This window comes from Pteropus medius, unplaced genomic scaffold (assembly GCF_902729225.1).
Source record: "Pteropus medius unplaced genomic scaffold, Ma_sr-lr_union100, whole genome shotgun sequence".
NCBI classification, from domain to species: Eukaryota; Metazoa; Chordata; class Mammalia; order Chiroptera; family Pteropodidae; genus Pteropus; species Pteropus medius.
The window spans coordinates 7,753,990-7,774,063 of NW_024352786.1; the positions used below are offsets into that span (position 1 = coordinate 7,753,990).

Genomic DNA, 20,074 nt, shown 5'->3' on the forward strand with positions numbered 1-20,074 from the left:
ACTTAAAGGTATATTTTAGTGTTAAAAAGAATACAACGATTAATATTTTATTTAAAATGGACAATATTTTGGGGTTGCAGGGCTGGGTGAAAAAGGTAAAGGAATGAAGAAATACAAATTAGTAGTTACAAAACAGTCACTAGGTTGTAGAGTACAGAATAGTGAATATAGTCGAAATTACTGTAATGGCTGTGTGTAGTGCCAGATGGGTGCTAGACTAATCGGGGGAATCACTTCATAAATTAATTGAAACTAACATAAAATAATAAAAAATATATATTTTTATAAAACAACATTTTAAACCCTAGATTCTAAGTAGATCCTTTTTGTAATGGACTTATCCAAGTCAAAATGAATTTATTTTTACCGAAATATATTATAGTTCATGTTATTTCGACAATAACATTATTGTTACTGCTGTTATTTCCACACTGAGGTTTTATTACAAGGTAGTCATTTTAAATACTTTACTTTCTGCAGCACTTTGGCAAGACACTTGTAATTTTAAACAAATTCTAGATTCAAATCTCTAGCTCTTCCACTTAGTAAATGAAAGAACTTAGACAAATGATTTAATATTGTGAGTCAATTTTCTTTGTATGATAGGAATGTTAGCACTTGGTTGCCTATGGTAATGGGATAGCAAGGAACATGTAATATAAATGTCCTTTGTAAATCCAAAAGCAATATACAAATATTAGTTATCATTATTATTATTTTATAAATTCCTGAGCAATCTCATTAGTGCCATAAGTATGTCAGGTGTTATTCTGTTTCTCAAAAATGTTAAGTAAGAAGTGGAAGTTAAAAGAGGCTTACCCAAAGTTTTATAAAACACTGGAGACTGATCAGGATGGTCTTAGCTTCAGGATTGAAGCTAAATTGCAATGTGGTAAGAACTGAATATATCCCTTTCATGAAGACAGGCTCAAAGTTCTCTGAACTAGTAGAAAAAAAAATGATTGGAACAGAAGGGGCTGTAGATTATAATAAATGAGAGACTATTGATAAATAATGGATTATTACTCATTGAACATGATGTTTTTATTTCAGGAATACTTCAGAGATCAAGTGAAACCCACTGCAGATGATCTGACATGGGATGATACTGGAGACCACCTCGAAAAGTTATTTTTTACATTTTTAAAACTAATATTAATTTAATATCTGTTTGTGTGTTCTAAAATGTATTGAAAAGTGTGTGTTTGTTTCCTAAGGTTACTCCGTACTTCGGTGTTAGGGCTTGCATGCAAAATGGGAGACCAAGAAGCCTTGGGCAATGCTTCCACGTTATTTCAGCAGTGGCTAAGTGGGACTGTAAGGTGACTGTCCACCATGTTTTCATTTCTAGAAGATTTTAAACTGCGAAATGAAAACTTCAAATATCTGAAACACCGTTTATTCTTCTAGGATTCCTGTAAATCTCAGGCTCCTGGTATATAGGTATGGAATGCAGACCTCTGGCAATGAGACTTCATGGAACTACACTCTTGATCAATACCAGAAAACTTCATTAGCTCAAGAAAAAGAAAAACTGCTGTATGGATTAGCATCAGTGAAGAACGTTACTCTTTTGTCAAGGTAAGTTGGAACTCTTTTTTTTCATGTCTATGAATGGCATTTGATGGTTTCAGTGTCTTTTAGATGCTAATTAAAGTATGATGCATTTCCAGAAAATCTATTATAAATTATTTTTCCTGCCAGAAACAAAGTATCTATGTAATAGTGGCTTAAATAATAAAGAAATGTAATCTCACATGAAAAAATGCTGGAGGTAGACAGTTTTCAGTTGTGTGCAGTGGTTCAATATTTTTGTCTAAGATCTGGGCTCCTGCTCTTTCTGTTTTGTCACCTCAACATGTTGGATGTCTCATGACTTCCTGAGCTCCAAACATTTTTTTTTTTTCACACATATGTGTTCAATGGAAGAAAGACAGGAGCAAAGAGTCCCTCCTCGCAGGGTGCTATATGTTATGTTAAGAGGTCAGTTCCTTCCACTTCCCCTCATAATCCAGAACTGGTCACACTTGATCACATGAGTCTACCACTTGATCATTTGTGGACTTGGAGGAACTTAAATTCCTTTTACTGATTTGGGTCAATCATGATATTCTAAAGCTGAGATGAGAGTCTACCTTCCCTAGGATCAAAGATACCTTGATTCACCCCCTGAACAAAACTGGTCTCTGTCAGTAGAGGAGTGTCTGCCACAATATGCACACACGCGCACACACACAAAGTGCATTTACAGTCCACTCAAAAGGTGTAAAGACTGCTTGAAGCTCATTTATGAATCTGCTCCCACTCTCACTTATGACCCAAGTCAACTAACTTCTGCCTTAATTAGTGTTTTTGCTTAGTTATGGTCTTTGAGTTATTTACTTCATTCATTTAATCAACACTTATAATATCCTTTCTATGTATAAATATCTAGATTTGAGGAATAAAAATGAATAAGACATGATATCTATCCTTGAGAAACTCATAGGTGCATGGGAGAGGCAGAATGTAAATTATAAATTACAATGCAGTAAGCAATTTGTAAGGACTACCAGAAACAGTTTGTTTTCACCTGGCAGGACCAACAATACACCTTCACCATCTTGCCTCAAGGCTATATGTTAGTTCTGCTCACTTCCCTAAGACAGTCTACCAAGAACTTGATCATCTTGACAGTCCATAAAACATCACATTAATCTATTACCTGGATGGCATTGTGCTAATTATATCTGATGAGAAAATTAACAAATGCTTAGATGCCTTCCTAAGACATGAATCAGAATGTAAAAGATAAATTGCACAAAAATTCAGGGGCCCACCCCTCTAGTGCATTTCTGGAAGTTGAATGGTCTAGAGCATGTTGAAATATTCTCTATAGATACAGCCAGGGCATAAATTTAATAAAAATCTATTGATTTGGCTACTTAATCTATTGATTTGGACTTATTTGCATTATACTACAATTATACCCAACTAATCTAACCATATAGATTACATTGGGAGGTTGTTTATTACAATCTTGTGAAGAACAAATAAGACTTAACTGTTATTCCATAATAAAATAAGAGTATAAATACTTTCCCTTAACTTATGGCTTCCTTTTTATAGTTCAGTGGGATCATAGATAAATGGATAAAGTGTTTCTATTTAATAGATACAATTTCTTATTTAATTAATATTTAAAATTGTGATGTTTATTGTTTTTACTACTTTCAAAATAATTCAATTTTTAATGTTTCTGTAGTTTATATTTCAGTAGTCCTCAAAATCATAGGCTTTTTTTAAAAAAATGATTAAATATTTTTGAAAAAAATTAAATTGTGTTTTACCATTTGTCATATTTAATTAACTTTGTTGATTTGTGCATTAAGAATCGAATTATAGGAATGAAAGCTATGTTCTATTAGAATTTAGCTAAGGGTGAACATTAAAATTCATTTTGAATTTTTGGCTTGTCTTAGGTATTTGGATTTGCTCAAAGACTCAAACCTTATTAAAACTCAGGATGTGTTTACAGTCATCCGATATATCTCATATAACAGCTATGGCAAGACCATGGCCTGGAATTGGATACAGCTCAACTGGGAATATTTAGTAAACAGGTGGGATGATCAGATAATAGTTTGTTGTTCTCTTTGTTGGATACTATTTATAAGTTCTTTCTTTTTCTCTTTACTGTACTTCTGACATCTGTACAATATATGAAACGGTGTATTATACAAGTTAAAGGATCATGGTATTTTCCTTACAGAGAAGCAGTATACTAATTAATTTTCAGCATAATTTCTTATTTTGGAAAATATTGTTTCTACCTGATTTATAGAATTCTGAGATCTGAAGAAATGCCTAAATCACATTATTTTTAGTTTGATTAAAATAAGTTAATATAATTCTGCCTGTTATGCAAGCACCTAGCATAATTCCAGGCACATTTTTAGTTCTCAATTAATATTTAATGAAAACTAAATGAGAATTCCTGGACTTAGGTTCAAATTATAGCCCTATATCTTACTGAACTTATATGGATAATAACTTTTATATCCCTTGACCAGATAATTAAACTTTAGGTATTTTGAAAAGTTCTTAAAAGGGAACTATGTTTCCCAGGCAATAACAGTTTTAAAATGGGAAATAGTAAGTTAATTAAAGGGATGCTTTCCCAAATTTCTTATTTCTTTGGTCTCATACAGAAACAATATTGCTATTCTTGGTCCCGATCTTCTAAATTTAATGCTTATTTTCATTAAAAAGATACTTCTTTGACAGGGTATAAAATATAATATAGGTTATATATGCCAATCAGATGTGAAAATATTAACCAAAAGACACTTACCATCTGTAATCCCCAACCCAGGAAATAACCTCTGTTATCCTTTCCTAATTTCTTCTGTCTTCCTGTCGGCACTACCTAGTTGATTGCCTTATCAGAAATACTAACTATGACGATAACTTTTATTTCTATTCTCTTTTCTACTCTACAATTCACCAGAGTGCCACTATGTTGATTTACATTTCTCATTCTTCTGAGATCCAGATTATATCTCTAGCTCTCAGCCAAAATATCTTCCATTGCTTTTGCTTATTTTTGATAAATTTTTGCCTTTTCTATTCTTGCAACAATTGAGTGTAACTGCTCATCTACCTCTATGAAGATTAATTGGCATATGGGTGTGTATGTGTCCATGTGTGGGTTCATGCTTTGTTCATCTGTTTATAATCGTTTCAATAAAATGCTTGCTTTAGAATGAATAAATCTACCTATTCAGAACGTGTTGAAATGTGGGGTTAACAATTCATATTCTGCAAGATAATACCTTCCATTTTGAAAGATACATACTTAGTGACAAATATTGTGTAGTTTTAATTTGAAAAGACTATAAAATGGTTTTTTTGGTATATGCTGCAAGAAACCTATATAGATGAAGAGCAATGCTTATTTTTGCATTGTTGTGAAAAGAGAAGCAAATAATGTTAATTTTGCATGATAAAATGGTCATCCCCTTATTGTTTATTAAATAGAACAGTGATCCTCAACCTTTTTGGCACCAGGGACCCGTGCTCCTGTGAGAATCTAATGCCTGATAATCTGAGGCAGTGATGCTAGTGCTGGGGGGCAGCTGCAAATACAGATGAAGCTTCATTCACTTGCCTGCCACTCACTTCCTGCTGTGTGGCCCTGTTCCAAAAAGGCCACTGACTGGTACCGGTCCATGACCCAGGGGTTGGAGATCCCTGAAATAGCGTATTTCTCAAGGCCTATTTGAATAGCTCCGATGTAATTTATTTCAACTGATGCATTTTTCATTTTTAAAAACTAGTTCATTTTTATTCCTCTTTAAAATTTAAGAAGTACAAAAAAACAGGTGTAACCTTGTCATAAGTCATAAACATCTGGTCTTAAAGTAAATCTATTAGACATAATACTGAATTTTTTTCAAGAAAAATAAATCGATAAACTAATTCTAGTGCTAGTTCCAAAACCCTCACCCAAGGTTTTTAATATTTCTTCACAGTCTAGTGATCTAATTCTCATGAGGTATTATTTTAAATAACTTCAAACATAAAATTATGTAATAACCATATATTCAACATACAAACATGAAAACAGACAATGTCCAATATCAATTATGGTTAGTTTAAATAAAGAGAATTTTCGCATTAAAATTGGATAAGACAAATTAAATAGAAATGAGCCAAGCTTTATCCAAATATTTCCAAACTCTTGAACATTTTCTAGACTTCAGAATGAGTGGTTTTACTGCCTCTATTTCTGAACAATTTATTGTCATCCTAAAATAAATAAGCTGCTTTTTTAATAAAGCTTTTATCATGTGATTTTTATGACAACTGATGGCCACACCACTAATGTCTTTTCCAGTCGAGACTTAACCACAAAGTTCCAAAGATATTTCAGAAATTTTTCTTTGCTTTTTTAAAATTTCACTAAACTAATAGATGAAACTGAAGTTGGATGAACCCCATAAATCAGTTGGTTTTAATTTATGACTATGGCTGAAAAAATTAAGTCAATGAGACATGACTGGAATTATTTAAACAATACTTCATAAACAAAATAATTTAATAAATACTTTATGTTCATCAAAATCATTTATTTTGGGAAACATAACCATACTTATGTAACTATTAAGTCTGAGAAGATTATTTTCACATAAATGTTTTTTTTAAATGTTTAAGATATAATTAAATCTTTATTTTTGTTTTAAAAGTGATGAATGTGATAAATATATAGCATATTTCCCCTTCAGTGCTAAACTTTATGTGGTACTACTGGTTTCTTAGGTATGAACATATTTTGTTCTTACACTTCTAGTGTTTATATAGGTAGTTGCAGTCTTTATTCAATTGATTCATTGCTAGTTCTCAAATATATCCTTTAATTTTTAGTCCTTAATAACAAAATAGAAGAGGAAAATTATAGAAATTATAGAAGGGCATTGAGAAAAATTGTTTTCTTACCTGTAATTAGCAGATTTTCTTTGAATCTGTAGAATATAATTACAGTGACTTACTGCGATTTCCTTTTTTAAATCCCCATTTTCTTATTATAATAGTATTATTGTTTTGCACAAAATGCAGATAAGCAAAAATAAGGATACAAAAATCACCCACAATCCTACCATCTAGAAATAACCCCTGTTGTCACACTCTTGTTTTTTAAGTCATTTTTTATGGCAATTTATTTACAGAAATAGAATCATATTATTCATTTGGTTTTATAACCTTTTTTTCCCAGATCATCCTATATTGTGGACATCTCTTCATGTCTTTAAGTGTGCTTCTTCAATGTTATTTTTAATGCTCACCTATGTTCTAATATGTAGATATATCTTAGTTTATTTAGCCAGTCTCCATCTGTTAGACAATAGAATTGTTCCAAATTTGCCACTATATAAATAATGTATTGATGGATATCTTTGAAACTGAATCACTTTGTTCTTTGAATGTCCTTGACAATTTCCTTAAAATACCAATAATACTTGAAGTAATACTGTTCTGTTAAAAGATGATTTTATTTTTAGGGTTTCTGATGAATGTTGGAGAATTGTCACCCAGAAAAAAATTTTACTAATAACTTTGCCCATGTTTCCAACCTTTGCCAATGCTCAGTGCTGTCATTTAAAAATATTCTTGCTAACTGAGTATGTTAAAACTGGTATCTCATTTTAAATTATAATTTTTTCATCTAGTAAATCTCAATGAGCATCTACTGTGTGCTAGGCACTGTGCTTAGCATTGAAGATATGATGGTAAAGGGAAACAAATCTGGTTCCTTGTCCTCATGGAGCTTAGAGTCTAGGAATGGAAACCATTATTAAGTAAAGAATCACACAAATATGTGTATACTTAAAACTATAATAATTTCAAATAGAAGAGGTTCAGGGCACACTGAAAGTGTGTAGATGGAAAACTGACCATGTCAAGAGAAGTTGGAGGGTTAAGGGCTTCCCTAAGAAAGTGATGGTTGAGCTGAATTCTGAAAGAAAGGCAGGAGTTAATTAGGTAAACAGGAAGTGAAGCATTCCTGGCTGAATGCTTACTATCAGAAAAGAGGAAAGGTAAGCTTTGCAGAGTCACATTAAGATTTGGGCTTTTGTTCTAAGAGCAGTAAGCCACTAAAGAGTTTTAAGTAAGAAAATGAAATGATCGATTTTACTTTGAAAAGAAATCTCTGGTGCTGAGATACAGCACAGACCTAGATGGGGGCCAAAGTGAATTTGGGGAAAGCAGGTAGAGAGCTATTGCAGTAGTCTTGACAAAAGGTAGTGGTAGATTGAACTATGGATGTAATGATGGAGATAAGGACATAAGAACAACATTTAGAAATAGATGGTAGATTAGAAATGGGAGATAAAAGTGAGCTGTCAAGAATAATGCCATAATTTTGAGAAAAGATACGATTTGCAGGAGAATGGTGAGTTTCTTTTGCTATATATGATGCCTTTGAGTCTCTTGAGATGTTAAAACAAAGATTGTCTCAAGGTTATAAATCCCTTGTCAAACACTACTTAAGGTTTGAGTAAACTAAAGACTAAAAAATGCCCATTAGATTTATTGGCATAAAAGCTATTGTAATTCTAGAAAGAGTTTTTCAGTGGAGTGATGGGGGCAGAACCCAAATTAGAACAAATCAATAAACGAGTCGGTGGTGAGGAGATGGAAACAAGAACTACAGAGAAATATCTTGAAAAGTTTGACTATGAATGGGAATGTGAGAGAAAAGAAATTAAGAAATATAACAGATCAAGGGAAATGTTTTTTTTTAATAAAATAAAATTTTAATATGTTTAATATATTTAAAAGCTGATAAGAAATATCCAGTGAAGAATGAAAATTTAATATGTAAGAGAGAAAAAAATTTTTTTTAAATTAAGCTTTTAAGAAAATGGCGAGAACTAGGAATCACAGTACAGGTGATAGAAGAAAATAGGTACATTTGTATGTTTGTAAGCTAAAAGATATAGGAGTTACTATGTATTTTCCCGGTGAAGTGAAGGCAAGGGATTGGGGAGGAAGGGAAGAGGGGGAGTGTTTGGAGGTTGGAAGAGAGTGAAAACATTTGGGAAAAAAAAACAATTCAAAGAGGAAGAAAATGAGTTTGCCAGGATAATGTAGGATGATTGCCAAGTTAGAGAGCTTATTTAAGAATAATATCCATGAATTTAAAGTGAGACATTATAGGGAAAGTTAGATGACCTCCCTTGGGAGAACTTGGCTACCTGGTGCAAACAGAAAAAATGGCTGTTGATTTCATCTAAAGCTGGAGTTTTGCCAGACACAAACTATTAAAATAGAGAGTTTAGAGCTTGGGCAAAAATGTTATTGAAAGTGGTAGACTGTGAAATCTAGACTGTGTAAGGAAATAAGGGAAAGAAAAGGAAGAGCTGATGGTCCAGGAGAAAGTAGGGGTAGAGATGGTCAATGGAACAGAAATCCAGATTTAGTCAAAGAATGGTCATAGTGGAAACTGAAAGATAAATTACATCATGGAGGGTGCATAAGCAAATCATTTTATAGGAAGAGTACTTATGGATGATCACAAGGTATAACCATGGGAATTGGTGGCAGAGGTGGAGTGAGGAAAATATCACTGGAAATAAGGAGGTCAAAAAAACTAAAGAGCTAAGATGTTATATTAATTACCCATGCGTACCTCGAAATCGCCTCACAGAATGGAATGACTTGGAGTAGGGAGGAAAACTAGGAGTCAGGTGCCAAAGTGCATCATAAATGAGGTAAGGAAGAATAACCTGAAGGAACATAGGTCTTTATAGAGAGTGGAAGAATAATGGTCTGGAAGCAGCAATGGTGGGACTCGACACACCTATTCCATTTCTGACCTGGTGCTATGAACAATGAGAGAAAATAAATATTCCCCAAATGAGAAGTGGTATTCCCTGTAAAGGGATAGTTCCAGAGCACTAGATTGAATGGTTCAAGAAAGTGGGAATATCTAGGAGGCTAAGTCAGAGAGGCAAGAAGGTACACATATTGTAGGGACAGTGTTGAGAATAGATGCCTCAGAATCTTGGATAGTGGCTGATGAGATGAAGTAAAGGGAAAGTGATTGCCTTAGACTTCTAAGACATAAAAGATGAGAGACACAGTGGATTTAAATTCAGTGGTGTCGGTGATAAGAGTGAGCATTGGACCTAGTGCACTGAAGATCATGGTTAATTATTAGAACTTTTCATCTTCTTCCCATTGGTATATTCTCTTTCTATTTCTTCTGCAAACTACCAATTCATTATTTTGCTAATTTTATGTTTGCATATTTCTCCCTCTCACTAATTGGAAAGATTCTTTATATAGTGAAAATACTTGTTCTTTTTAAAACAAAGTAATAAATTTTGACTTTTAATTTTATGGCTTTTTTTAGTATGAAACTTTAAAAAATGCATGTGCAACAAACTTTATCAGTTTTTATTTTTATGGTTTCTGCCTTTGCTATGTGATAATTTTAAATGTAAAATTTCTCCTACTGCTTGTTGACTCCTTTAACTAATGATATATTTTCTTTCATCCTTCCCCAAACTTCCAACAGCTTACATTTTATACATATTTTCATAGTTGTTTTTTTTGCACTGTGATTAGTAGCAATGAGATGTTTACCTATCACCAATCATTGGTGTTATGGCCTATAAGGAAATTTCTGATTCTTGCTCTTTAAGAGAGAAAATACAAAAGGGACAAGGATGTAGATGATATTCTATCTTTGCACTTAGCTTCAAGTGTCTTTACTTAGCCAGGCTGATACAGATTATAACCCCAAAATACAAGTAGTTAATAAAGCTTTTCGAAAGCAAGATAAATAGCCTATATTCAAATTTCTGTATATGCAGGAAGATCCGTAGAGTATTAGCATAAAGGTGATAGAGCTTTTCTGCTATAACAGAAAGATAGAAGTAATTATTTCTCATTCAGGTTAGTCTCCTTAAGTCAGCATTCCTAGTTGTTAGATGGTTTTGCAGCTTTAAACCTAGAGCCTCATCCTATCTGTGATTAAAACTTGGAGAAAGAGGAGGAAAACAAACAAACAAACAAACAAGAAATCTAAGGCAAGCAATTTTCTTAAGTGAAGAGGCATAAGTTGAACATACCACTTCTGCTTCTGTTCCAATGATAAGAATTGGGTCACCCATCTCCACTTACCTATGAAGGAGGCTGAGAAATGTAGACTCTAGCTGGGTTTTCATGTGTACAGATGAAAGGAGAGCTGATTTCAAGAATAAAACAAGCTGTCTACCATGTTTGGGAAAGTGGCGTGAATCTATCTACAAAAAGAAGTACAGAGTTTCCTAAGAATTTCTCCTGAATAGAATTATTTTAGATTAAATGTTATGCTTACTTTGAAAATTACTTTTAAAAAAATCCACAAAATAAAAAGGAAATGTCTGCATCTAGAGAAAAGATTTAAAGTGCTGTGTACTTATATTCCCTTTTACTCCTCTAAATTTCTCTTCAGATACACAATCAATGACAGATACCTTGGCCGGATTGTCACAATAGCAGAGCCATTCAACACTGAACTACAGCTCTGGGAGGTATGAAGATTAAACCTCTAAACTTGTCTTAGAAGGAACAAAACTAAACTTTTCCAAAAAACAGAAATGATATTTTCTCTATTCAGATCACAGAAGACTAAAAGAAAGGAATAATTATTATATCTAAGTAAATGTATACCTATAATAAAAAAAGATGAAAAAAATCTGTACATGTTCAGTATAGACAGAATCATTGTAGGCCTAACTACATAGGACACGTCAGCAACAACATAATGTTTTTAAATTCTATTTCTGACCTGTGCTTGGTCGAATCCTCAGACACAGAACCCTCAGATATGAAGGGCCAACTGTACATCAAAACATCATGATATATACCTTAACTGTGTGCAGTTATTGACAACTGTATCTCAATAAAGCAAAAAAAAAAGTAACAATTAAAAAATAAAATACAGACCTATTTTTTCTAAACTGAAAAAAATTCAAATAAGCAAGAAACAAAGTTTAAGATATGAGTAAAGCAAGGTCTTGAGAGCTTAGAAGTCTGCATGAGATCATTCAGGTTAGCAATGCATGAAAAGTATATCTCCCCTTTCCTAGTAAATGTTATCCCAAAATAAGATGGTCAAGATGTGATTTTTTTCAGAATTTGTAGTTTTGGAATTTCAAAACTAAATCTAAATCTTTTAGGTTTCAAATATCTCAATTCCCGGAGGAGAGAAAAAGTATATTAATATTGGACACATTATATGAATTTTCAATATCTGTGTATTAGATATAGGAATGTTAACATTCTTCTGTGTGTTAAGAAACAAAATAGTTCTTATTTTTGTAAATAGCAAATCATACTATGCTTGAGTTTAGGGAAGAGTTTTGGAGGGAAGTAGGAAGATAAAACCAAATTTAACAGATTTTTTATGTGTTCTTAATAAGTGAACTGCAAGTATATTAACTGTTCTAGACCCCAGGAGTGAAAGGCTAAACACAGCCATCATTCCAGGGACCACCCTGGGGAATGTACAGAAAACAGAGAATCCAGCAGTAGCAGGAACGGGCATGCCAGCTGCTAGCGTGCTGCTCTCTTTCCCTAATATGTCAGAGCCTCTTTTGGCTTGATACACTGCCATGCACCCAAAAGCCATGGGTTACAAGGCCAGTCTGAGAGATAGGCTCAATCTAAATGATGCACTGAGATGTATCTCAATGTCATGTAGTGATACTGGATTTCTAGGTAAGAAGGAGACGAATCCACTTCTGTAAATGAAATTCTTGAAGAATAATTGGACTTAAAAATGACTTCCTTAATTATTTCCCTCTCTTTTATAGATGGAGAGCTTTTTCAAAAAATATCCAGAAGCTGGAGCAGGAGAAACACCTAGGCAGCAAGTGCTGGAAACAGTGAAAAACAACATTGAGTGGCTAAAACAAAATAGAGAGAGTATAAGAGAATGGTTTTTTGATTTAACTAGGAATGGTTAATGTGTTCAAATATATTTTAATTTTGTAAATTTGTTTTTTTTCCTATTAAGCATTTGATAAACTAATTTATAAGCACTGTGAAGGGAATCTTATACACAGATACTGCTTTTGCTAAGCATTATGTTTTATGTCTTGCAAAGCTTTAAAATTGTTCATCTTTGTTTATGAAGGAAGATACTAACAGAGTGGTTAATGTACTCAGGGATTTCTTCTAAGTGTACTTCATAGGAGATTTTTTACAAACAAGAGAATTTAATAGCCATTTTAATGTTTTTAAATATCTTTCTTTGTACCTTTAATCTATGAAAATAGAACAATTTGGTCTTAACTTTACATCTTTAGTACCAAAGAAACACCACTAATCTTTTCTCTTTATTGATTTTCAAGGTTTAAATAGCAGTATTTGAGAGACCAATATTACCATCTTAATCTTTATTTTATTATTCAGAATTATGCAGATCTAATATCATTTTATTCACATATGTCTTATTCCTTTAAATCCTTCCAAAGTAACAAGGCTTAAATTTTACTCAAGAATCGCATGCATTAGCCAAAGAAATGGCTGACTGTTGCCTTTACTCTTACAAAATCAACAAGAAAACTCTCCTGTTCTTTTAAAAATAAATCTAAATGATTACCTTGAGAAATATATATTGTTTTTCAGTGTCACTTTACTCTTGAATAATGATGACTGCAGTGTTTCCCAAATAATTTAGCACAACAAAGATAGGATTCAAGAAACCTGCCTTTTTTCATGCTTGGTACTGTGTCAACCTGTTCCATTCCCTACAAAGCTCCTTCGAATATGCTATGAAATTAGAGGGAAGATAGTGCTTAACTCTGCTCCATGGATTTTAGAGGAAAAAGGCTAAATAATTGGAAACTGGTCAGGAAAAAGCGAAGGCTGATTATTCTATAAACCTAAATGGAATTAGAATTTAGCTTCGAACTAACCTAGCAATCTAAGTGTGAAAATGAGAAAACACATGGATGTCTCCAGCATGACTCTGCATATCCTGATGCTACATCTTCTTATAGTAACTTTTATGTATAAACCTCTATCCTAATCCATACAGAATAGCATGGATCAAATTTGTATTCGTGACTTGATTGAAAACATTGGTTATATTTAATATGGCACTTGATGCCTAGTAGATCCACAATTTAAGTCCAATAAGCAGAAAAGACAGTAAATTACTATGTTCCAATCTGCTGTATGTAGAAAATCTAAATTTATTTGGAACCTTCAGAAGTATAAGATAATTTAAGATTTACTTAATAATTGAAGCATATGAAAACAATCACAATCTTAGCTTTGAATTTATTTTCATAATAATATACCTTAATCAATTCCTCTCAAACTTTGTAAACTTTCTTATTGCTGTCCCTTATTTATCATTTCTCAATTCACAAAGCTAAAGTGGCAAATACAAATGTAGACTGAGAAAAAATAAAAAGATAAAATGACATTTCCAGACCAAAACTTTAAAAATATTATTTTAAATTGCTTCAGAAGGAAAAAACACATTAACACCATAAATCATGAGGAAAACTCCACTATGCTCATGGGAATTTACACTGTAACTTCAAACTAACCACAATCAAAACCAGCACTTGAAGTCTATGTATTGTTTCAAGTGTACGAATAAAGAAGTGGGATGATATCCTTCTGCTTCACGTAATAAGTGAGTTTTTTAAAGAAAAAATGCAAGTTTGAGGGAGACAGTAAATCAGATTCCAACTTGTCTATGGGTCATTCTATTTCATTTTGTTTTAAGCGCTAAAATTAGAATGAATGGGTTAGTTCTCTTTACCCCACGTGAAGAAGAGCTGTGCACACTCTGACGTAATAACCCCACGAGCCCATTAGCCCTTCTCAAACAGTATCTGGTTTTTAAAAGGCTGATGGTCAATAGGAACATCTGCGCTAAGCACATTTTACTCCTATACTGACTTAATTTTGTCATAGTTTTTACAGAGGAAAGAAAAATTAGTGCGTTGTTTTCAAAAATTAAACCACAATAAAACCATCAACTTCAAAAACATAACTGGAAGGAAAGATCAGCAAGGTCATGTAACAAGAAGCAGGGCCACTGTCACTGCCTTGCCTCTACTCAGCCTATGCCTATATTTCAGATCTTTGCTATGGACCCACAGAAACTAGAAGTTTATATAATAAACCATGAACGTAAAAGTGACAGGCGGGGAAATTTGGGAAGTAGAAATGTATAGCTGGGTTGAAGGCAGTGGTATTCCTTTAGTTGGCCCTCCATGCTGGTGATGTGTTAGTCCAGAAATAGATAAATATGAGATGAGAACAAGAATCTAGAACAATAATTCTCAAAGGAGATTAGGGATAAGGAGGGAACTAAAGGAAGGGGAGTAGAATTACCAATGGAGCTTTCAAAAACATTGCTAAATAACAACAATAATAATAACAAACACTTTTGTGTTTACCAAGTACTGTTCTAAATACTTAGCATTCCACATACATTAATTTTTTATATTAAAACTTTACAAAAACCCCATGAGGTGGTACTGTTAATATCCCTATTTTACAAATGGAGAAACTGAGACAGAAGTTAGAGAACTTGCCCAAGTCACAAAAGTAGTATCTAGCACCAGCCAGGATTTGAACATAGGCAGTTTATCACCAGAACCTATGCTCTTAACCACTATGTTAGAGCTGAAACACACACCGTGTAAAATTAGAGTGATCTGGGTTTGCATTTCAGCTACTTGGTAGTTCAGTGCCTTTAGTCTCTCTATTCTTCAGTTTCCTCATCCATAAAGTAGGAATAAAAATAATAACTACCTCAATGATTAGTTGTGAGAATTAAATGCAAAAATGCATGTAAAAGATGCATGAGTGGGAAGTAACCACTCAATAAACATTAGATGTTTTAAAATAAAAAAATAGATGGAGACTAACCTTAAAAACACCGGAGCAGATAAAATAAGTTTAGCTGTATAAACTTGACCTGGGTCATTTCTTGTTTTTACTCCTGGAAATCATAAACTAAACAAAATGTTACTCAAGGTTGATATGAAATAATCACTAACCAATTCCCTACCATGTAAGAAAATTCTAATATTGTAACCAGTCACTGTGAAAAATAAACAGACACTCCCTTGTCACTGGGTAAGCTACTTTATAACAGCATAGCCCCGAGCCTCAGTCCAAGTTTTGGTTTGAGTGCTCCCAGTTCGTGAACTATTTTTTTTGGTATGTGCACAATAAACTTTTACTAATTACTACTTCTGTGATTCATTTGTTTTACTTCAGTTATTTCTGAACTTTTGACAGATGCTGTTATTGTTGTTATTAAGATAATCCCCCAGTCTCTACTTAAGACACCAGTTTGGATACTATAATAAACTTGGTTCAGGAATAACCAAACCTAAGCAACTGAAGGCACTAAAGAGAGGTAATGTGTCTCCGCCCTGTCCGCCCCCCCCCCAAAAAAATGAGAAGAAATAGTGGAGAAGATAAGCTACATGAAGAAAAAAAAAACAATTTTAATAAAGAGGGATAAAACACATAGCCTAAAAAATATTGGTTTGTTGATTTAACCATGTGTCATATTACATTATGTATTTTTAAATTCCTAAGGAGAATTTTAGTTTTATGACAGGTATCAATTTTGTTTAATTTATAGTGTGTTACTTTTCTTTGAGAAAGATAAAGGTGGTCAACTGCAAAATCCTGTTCTACACCCTTGAATTCTTGCCTTTTTTTTAAACAAAGAGTTATTGTCTTTATTTTTCTCCATTAATACTTCCTTACTTACATCAAAAATGATGATTATTGATGCCTTCTGCCCTTTGAGGACACAGCTAGAAAATGGTCATCCATGATGAAGGAAGTGGGCCCTCCTCAGACACTAAATCTGCTGGTACTTTGATCTTGGACTTTCCAGCCTCTGTAACTGAGGGAAATGAATTTCTGTTGTTTATAGGCCAAAAAAAAAAAAAGTGATTACTGAAAGAGAATGCGCTCAACATGTATAGAACACTGCACCCAACAACAGTATAATACACATTCTTCTCAAGTGCACAGGCAATATTCTCTAGGATTGACCATATGTTAGGACATAAAACAAGCTTCATAAACTCAAAGAAATTAAAATAGTATAAAATGTGTTCTCCAACTGTAATGGAATTATATTAGAAATCAAAAACAAAAGAATATTTGGGAAATTCATGTGTGCACTAATTAAACTACACATTCACAAATAACCAATAAATCAAAGGATAAATCATGAGGGAATTTATATAGTACCTTTAGATGAATGAAAACAAAAACATAATACACTAAAACTATGGGATGCAGCAAAAGCAGTTCTCAGAGGAAAATGCATAGCTATGAATATCTACATTAAAAAAAAGAAAGTTCTCAAATCAATAACTAAAGCTTCCATCTTGAAAAACTAGAAAAACAAGAGCAAACTAAACCCAAAGAAACTGGAAGAAAGGAAGTGGTACAGATTTGAGCAGAAACAAATGAAATAGAGAATAGAAAAATAATGGAAGAAATCAATTAAACCAAGAATTGGTTTCTTTGAAAACAACAACAAAATTGACAAACCTTTAACTAGACAGACCAATAAAAAAAAGTGAGCAAATTTAAATCACTAAAATCAGGAATGAACGAGGGGATATCACTACCAACCTTATAGAGATAAAAAGGATTGTATGAGAACACTATCTACAACTGTATGCCAAAAAAATTAGATAACTTAGATGAAATGAACAAATTTCTAGAAAAATACAAGCTATCGAACAGATTCAAGAAGAAATAGACAATCTGAATAATCCTATAACAAGTAAAGATATTAACTTAGTAATGAAAAAAAATTCCCACAAAGAAAAGCCCAGGACCAGATGACTTTCTTAGTGAATTTTACCAACTTTAAAGAAAAAATAGCACATATTGCTCACGAACTCTTGTGAAAAAAAGAAGAGGAGGGAACACTTCCCAATTCATTCTATGGACTCATTATTATTCTGCTACCAAAACCAGGCAAAAACACAAGGAAAAAAACCCCCTAAAACTACAAACCAATATCCCTTTTGAGTACAGACACAAAGATCCTCAACAAAATACTAGCAAACCAAATCCAGCAATATAGAGAAAATATCAGAAACCATGACCAAGTGCCAGGTGAATTTATCCAGAAATGTAAGGTTGTTATGATATATGAAAAGTAATCAATGTAATACACGATGTTAACAGAATGAGAACAAAAATCATATAATCAATCCCATACATGCAGAAGAAACATTTGACAAAATCTAACACTCTTTCATTATAAAGCACTGGACAAACTAGGAATATAAGAGAACTTTTTCAACTTGATAAAGGGCATCTGTGAAACAAGAACAATTAACAACACAATTATAGGTAAAAGATTGAAAGCTTTCCTGCTAAGATCAGGAACAAAGATGTTCTCTTTAGTTACTTTACTTAACATCGTACTGAACATTCTAATGAGGGCATTTAGGTAAGAAAAAATAATAAATGAAAGGCACCCACATTAAAAAGAAAAAAGTAAAATGATCTTTGTTATCAGATGATATGATCTTGAATATAGAAAATTGTAAAGAATACACACACATACACACACACACACACTGTTAGAACTACTAAATAAGTCAGCAAGGTTGCAAGATACACTGTTAATATACAAAATTAATTGTGGTTTTTACATACTAGCAATAAAAACTTTGAAAAAGACATTAAAATCAACTCCACTCAAAGACCACCTAAAAGGATAAAATATCTTGGAACAAATTTAACAGAAGTCCAAGACTTGTTCAGCTAAAACTATAAAACATTTAAAAAAATTAAAGATCTAAATAAATGGAAAGACACTTCAGATTCATAGATTAGAAAACTTTATATTGTTAAATAGCACTGCTCCCCCAATTGACCTAATGATTCAACATAATCTCTATGAAACTCCAGCTTGTTTTTTTGTGGAATTAACAACCTGATCATAAAATTCATATGTAAATGTAAGAGACACAGAATAGCTAAAAAAAAAATCTTTAAAAATGAGAACAAAGTTAGAGAACTCACGTTTCTTGATTTTAAGACTTACTACACAGCTATTGTAATCAATACAATGTGCTACTTACATAAGGATAGACATATAGTCAATAAAATAGACTTGATTTTCAGAAATAAATCCTTACACTTACGGCCTTTTGATTTTTGATGAATATGCCAAGACAATTAAATGGGGGAAAAATAGTCTTCAACAAGTGGTACTGGGATAACTGAATATCCATATGCAAAAAAAATAATAATAAAGATAGACCCCTTTCTTACACCGTACATAAAAATTAACTGAAAGTGAATTATAGCCCTAAGAGCTAAAACTCTTAGAAGAAAAATAGGTATAATTTTTGTGACCTTTGATTACATAGTAATTTCTTAGCTATGACGCGAAAAGCACAACCAACTACGACAACAAAATAGATAAATCAGGCTACGTCAAAATTAAAAACCTTTGTACTGCAAATGATACTATCAAGAAAGTAAAAAGACAACTTGCAGAAGAGAAGATATTTGCAAATCATATAGCTGATCAGATACTAGTGTGCAGACTATATAAAGAAGACTTACAACTCAATAATAAAAAGGTAACATAATTTAAAAATGAGCAAAAGATTTGAATAGATATTCCTCCAAAGATATAAAAATAACCGATAAGCACATGAAGAAATGCTCAGCATCACTAGTCATTAATGAAATGCACATTAAAACTACAATGAGTTATTGCTTTCCATACGCTATGATGGCAACAACAAAAAAGACGATAACAAGCATTGGGAAGGACATGGGGAAACTGGAACCTTCATACATTGCTGGTGGGAATGTAAAATGATGCAACTTCTTTGGAAAACATTTTAGCAGTTTTTCAAAATATTAGACATAGAGTTATCATATGACTCAACAATTTTACTCCTAGGTATATATTCAAGAGAAATAAAAACATATACCCATGCAAAAACTTGTACACAGATGTTCATAGCAGCATTATTTACAATAAAAATAGAAACAGCCCAAATGATGAAAGGATTTTAAAATATGGTATATTGACGGGAAAATATATTTGCAAGTGATGCTTCCAATAAGAGTTTAATATCCAAAATATACAAAGAACTCATACGACTCAATAATAACAAAAAGAAGATCCAATCAAAAAATGGGCAGAGGACCTGAACAGATACTTCTCCCCAGAAGACCTACAAATGGCCAACAAAGATTTGAAAAGATGCTCGACATTGCTAGCTATTAGGGAAATGCAAATCAAAACCACAATGAGATACCATCTCGCACCTGTTAGAATAGCTATAATTAATAGGACAAGTAATAACAAATGTTGAAGAGGATGCAGAGAAAAAGGAACCCTCATACATTGCTGGTGGGACTGCAAATTGGTATGGCCACTATGGAAAACAATATGGAGGGTCCTCAAAAAACTAAGAATTGATCTACCATATGATCCAGCAATTCCTCTACTGGGTATTTACCCCAAAGACTTGAAAATCCATATCCAAAAAGA

The 20,074-nt window shown here is 32.7% G+C and overlaps 1 protein-coding gene across 1 annotated transcript in view; it reads left to right on the forward strand.

Annotated features, from left to right (window-relative positions):
* Positions 1 to 13,151, forward strand: part of ENPEP (glutamyl aminopeptidase) — a 73,034-nt gene extending 59,883 nt beyond the window's left edge. Inside the window, exons 15-20 of the mRNA XM_039848686.1 lie at positions 1,054 to 1,127; positions 1,218 to 1,322; positions 1,411 to 1,581; positions 3,462 to 3,602; positions 10,985 to 11,063; positions 12,348 to 13,151. Of these exons, the coding sequence (XP_039704620.1) occupies positions 1,054 to 1,127; positions 1,218 to 1,322; positions 1,411 to 1,581; positions 3,462 to 3,602; positions 10,985 to 11,063; positions 12,348 to 12,500 (723 nt within the window). The 3' untranslated portion in view covers positions 12,501 to 13,151. The remainder of the gene's footprint in view (positions 1 to 1,053; positions 1,128 to 1,217; positions 1,323 to 1,410; positions 1,582 to 3,461; positions 3,603 to 10,984; positions 11,064 to 12,347) is intronic.
* The last annotated feature ends 6,923 nt before the right edge of the window (positions 13,152 to 20,074 follow it).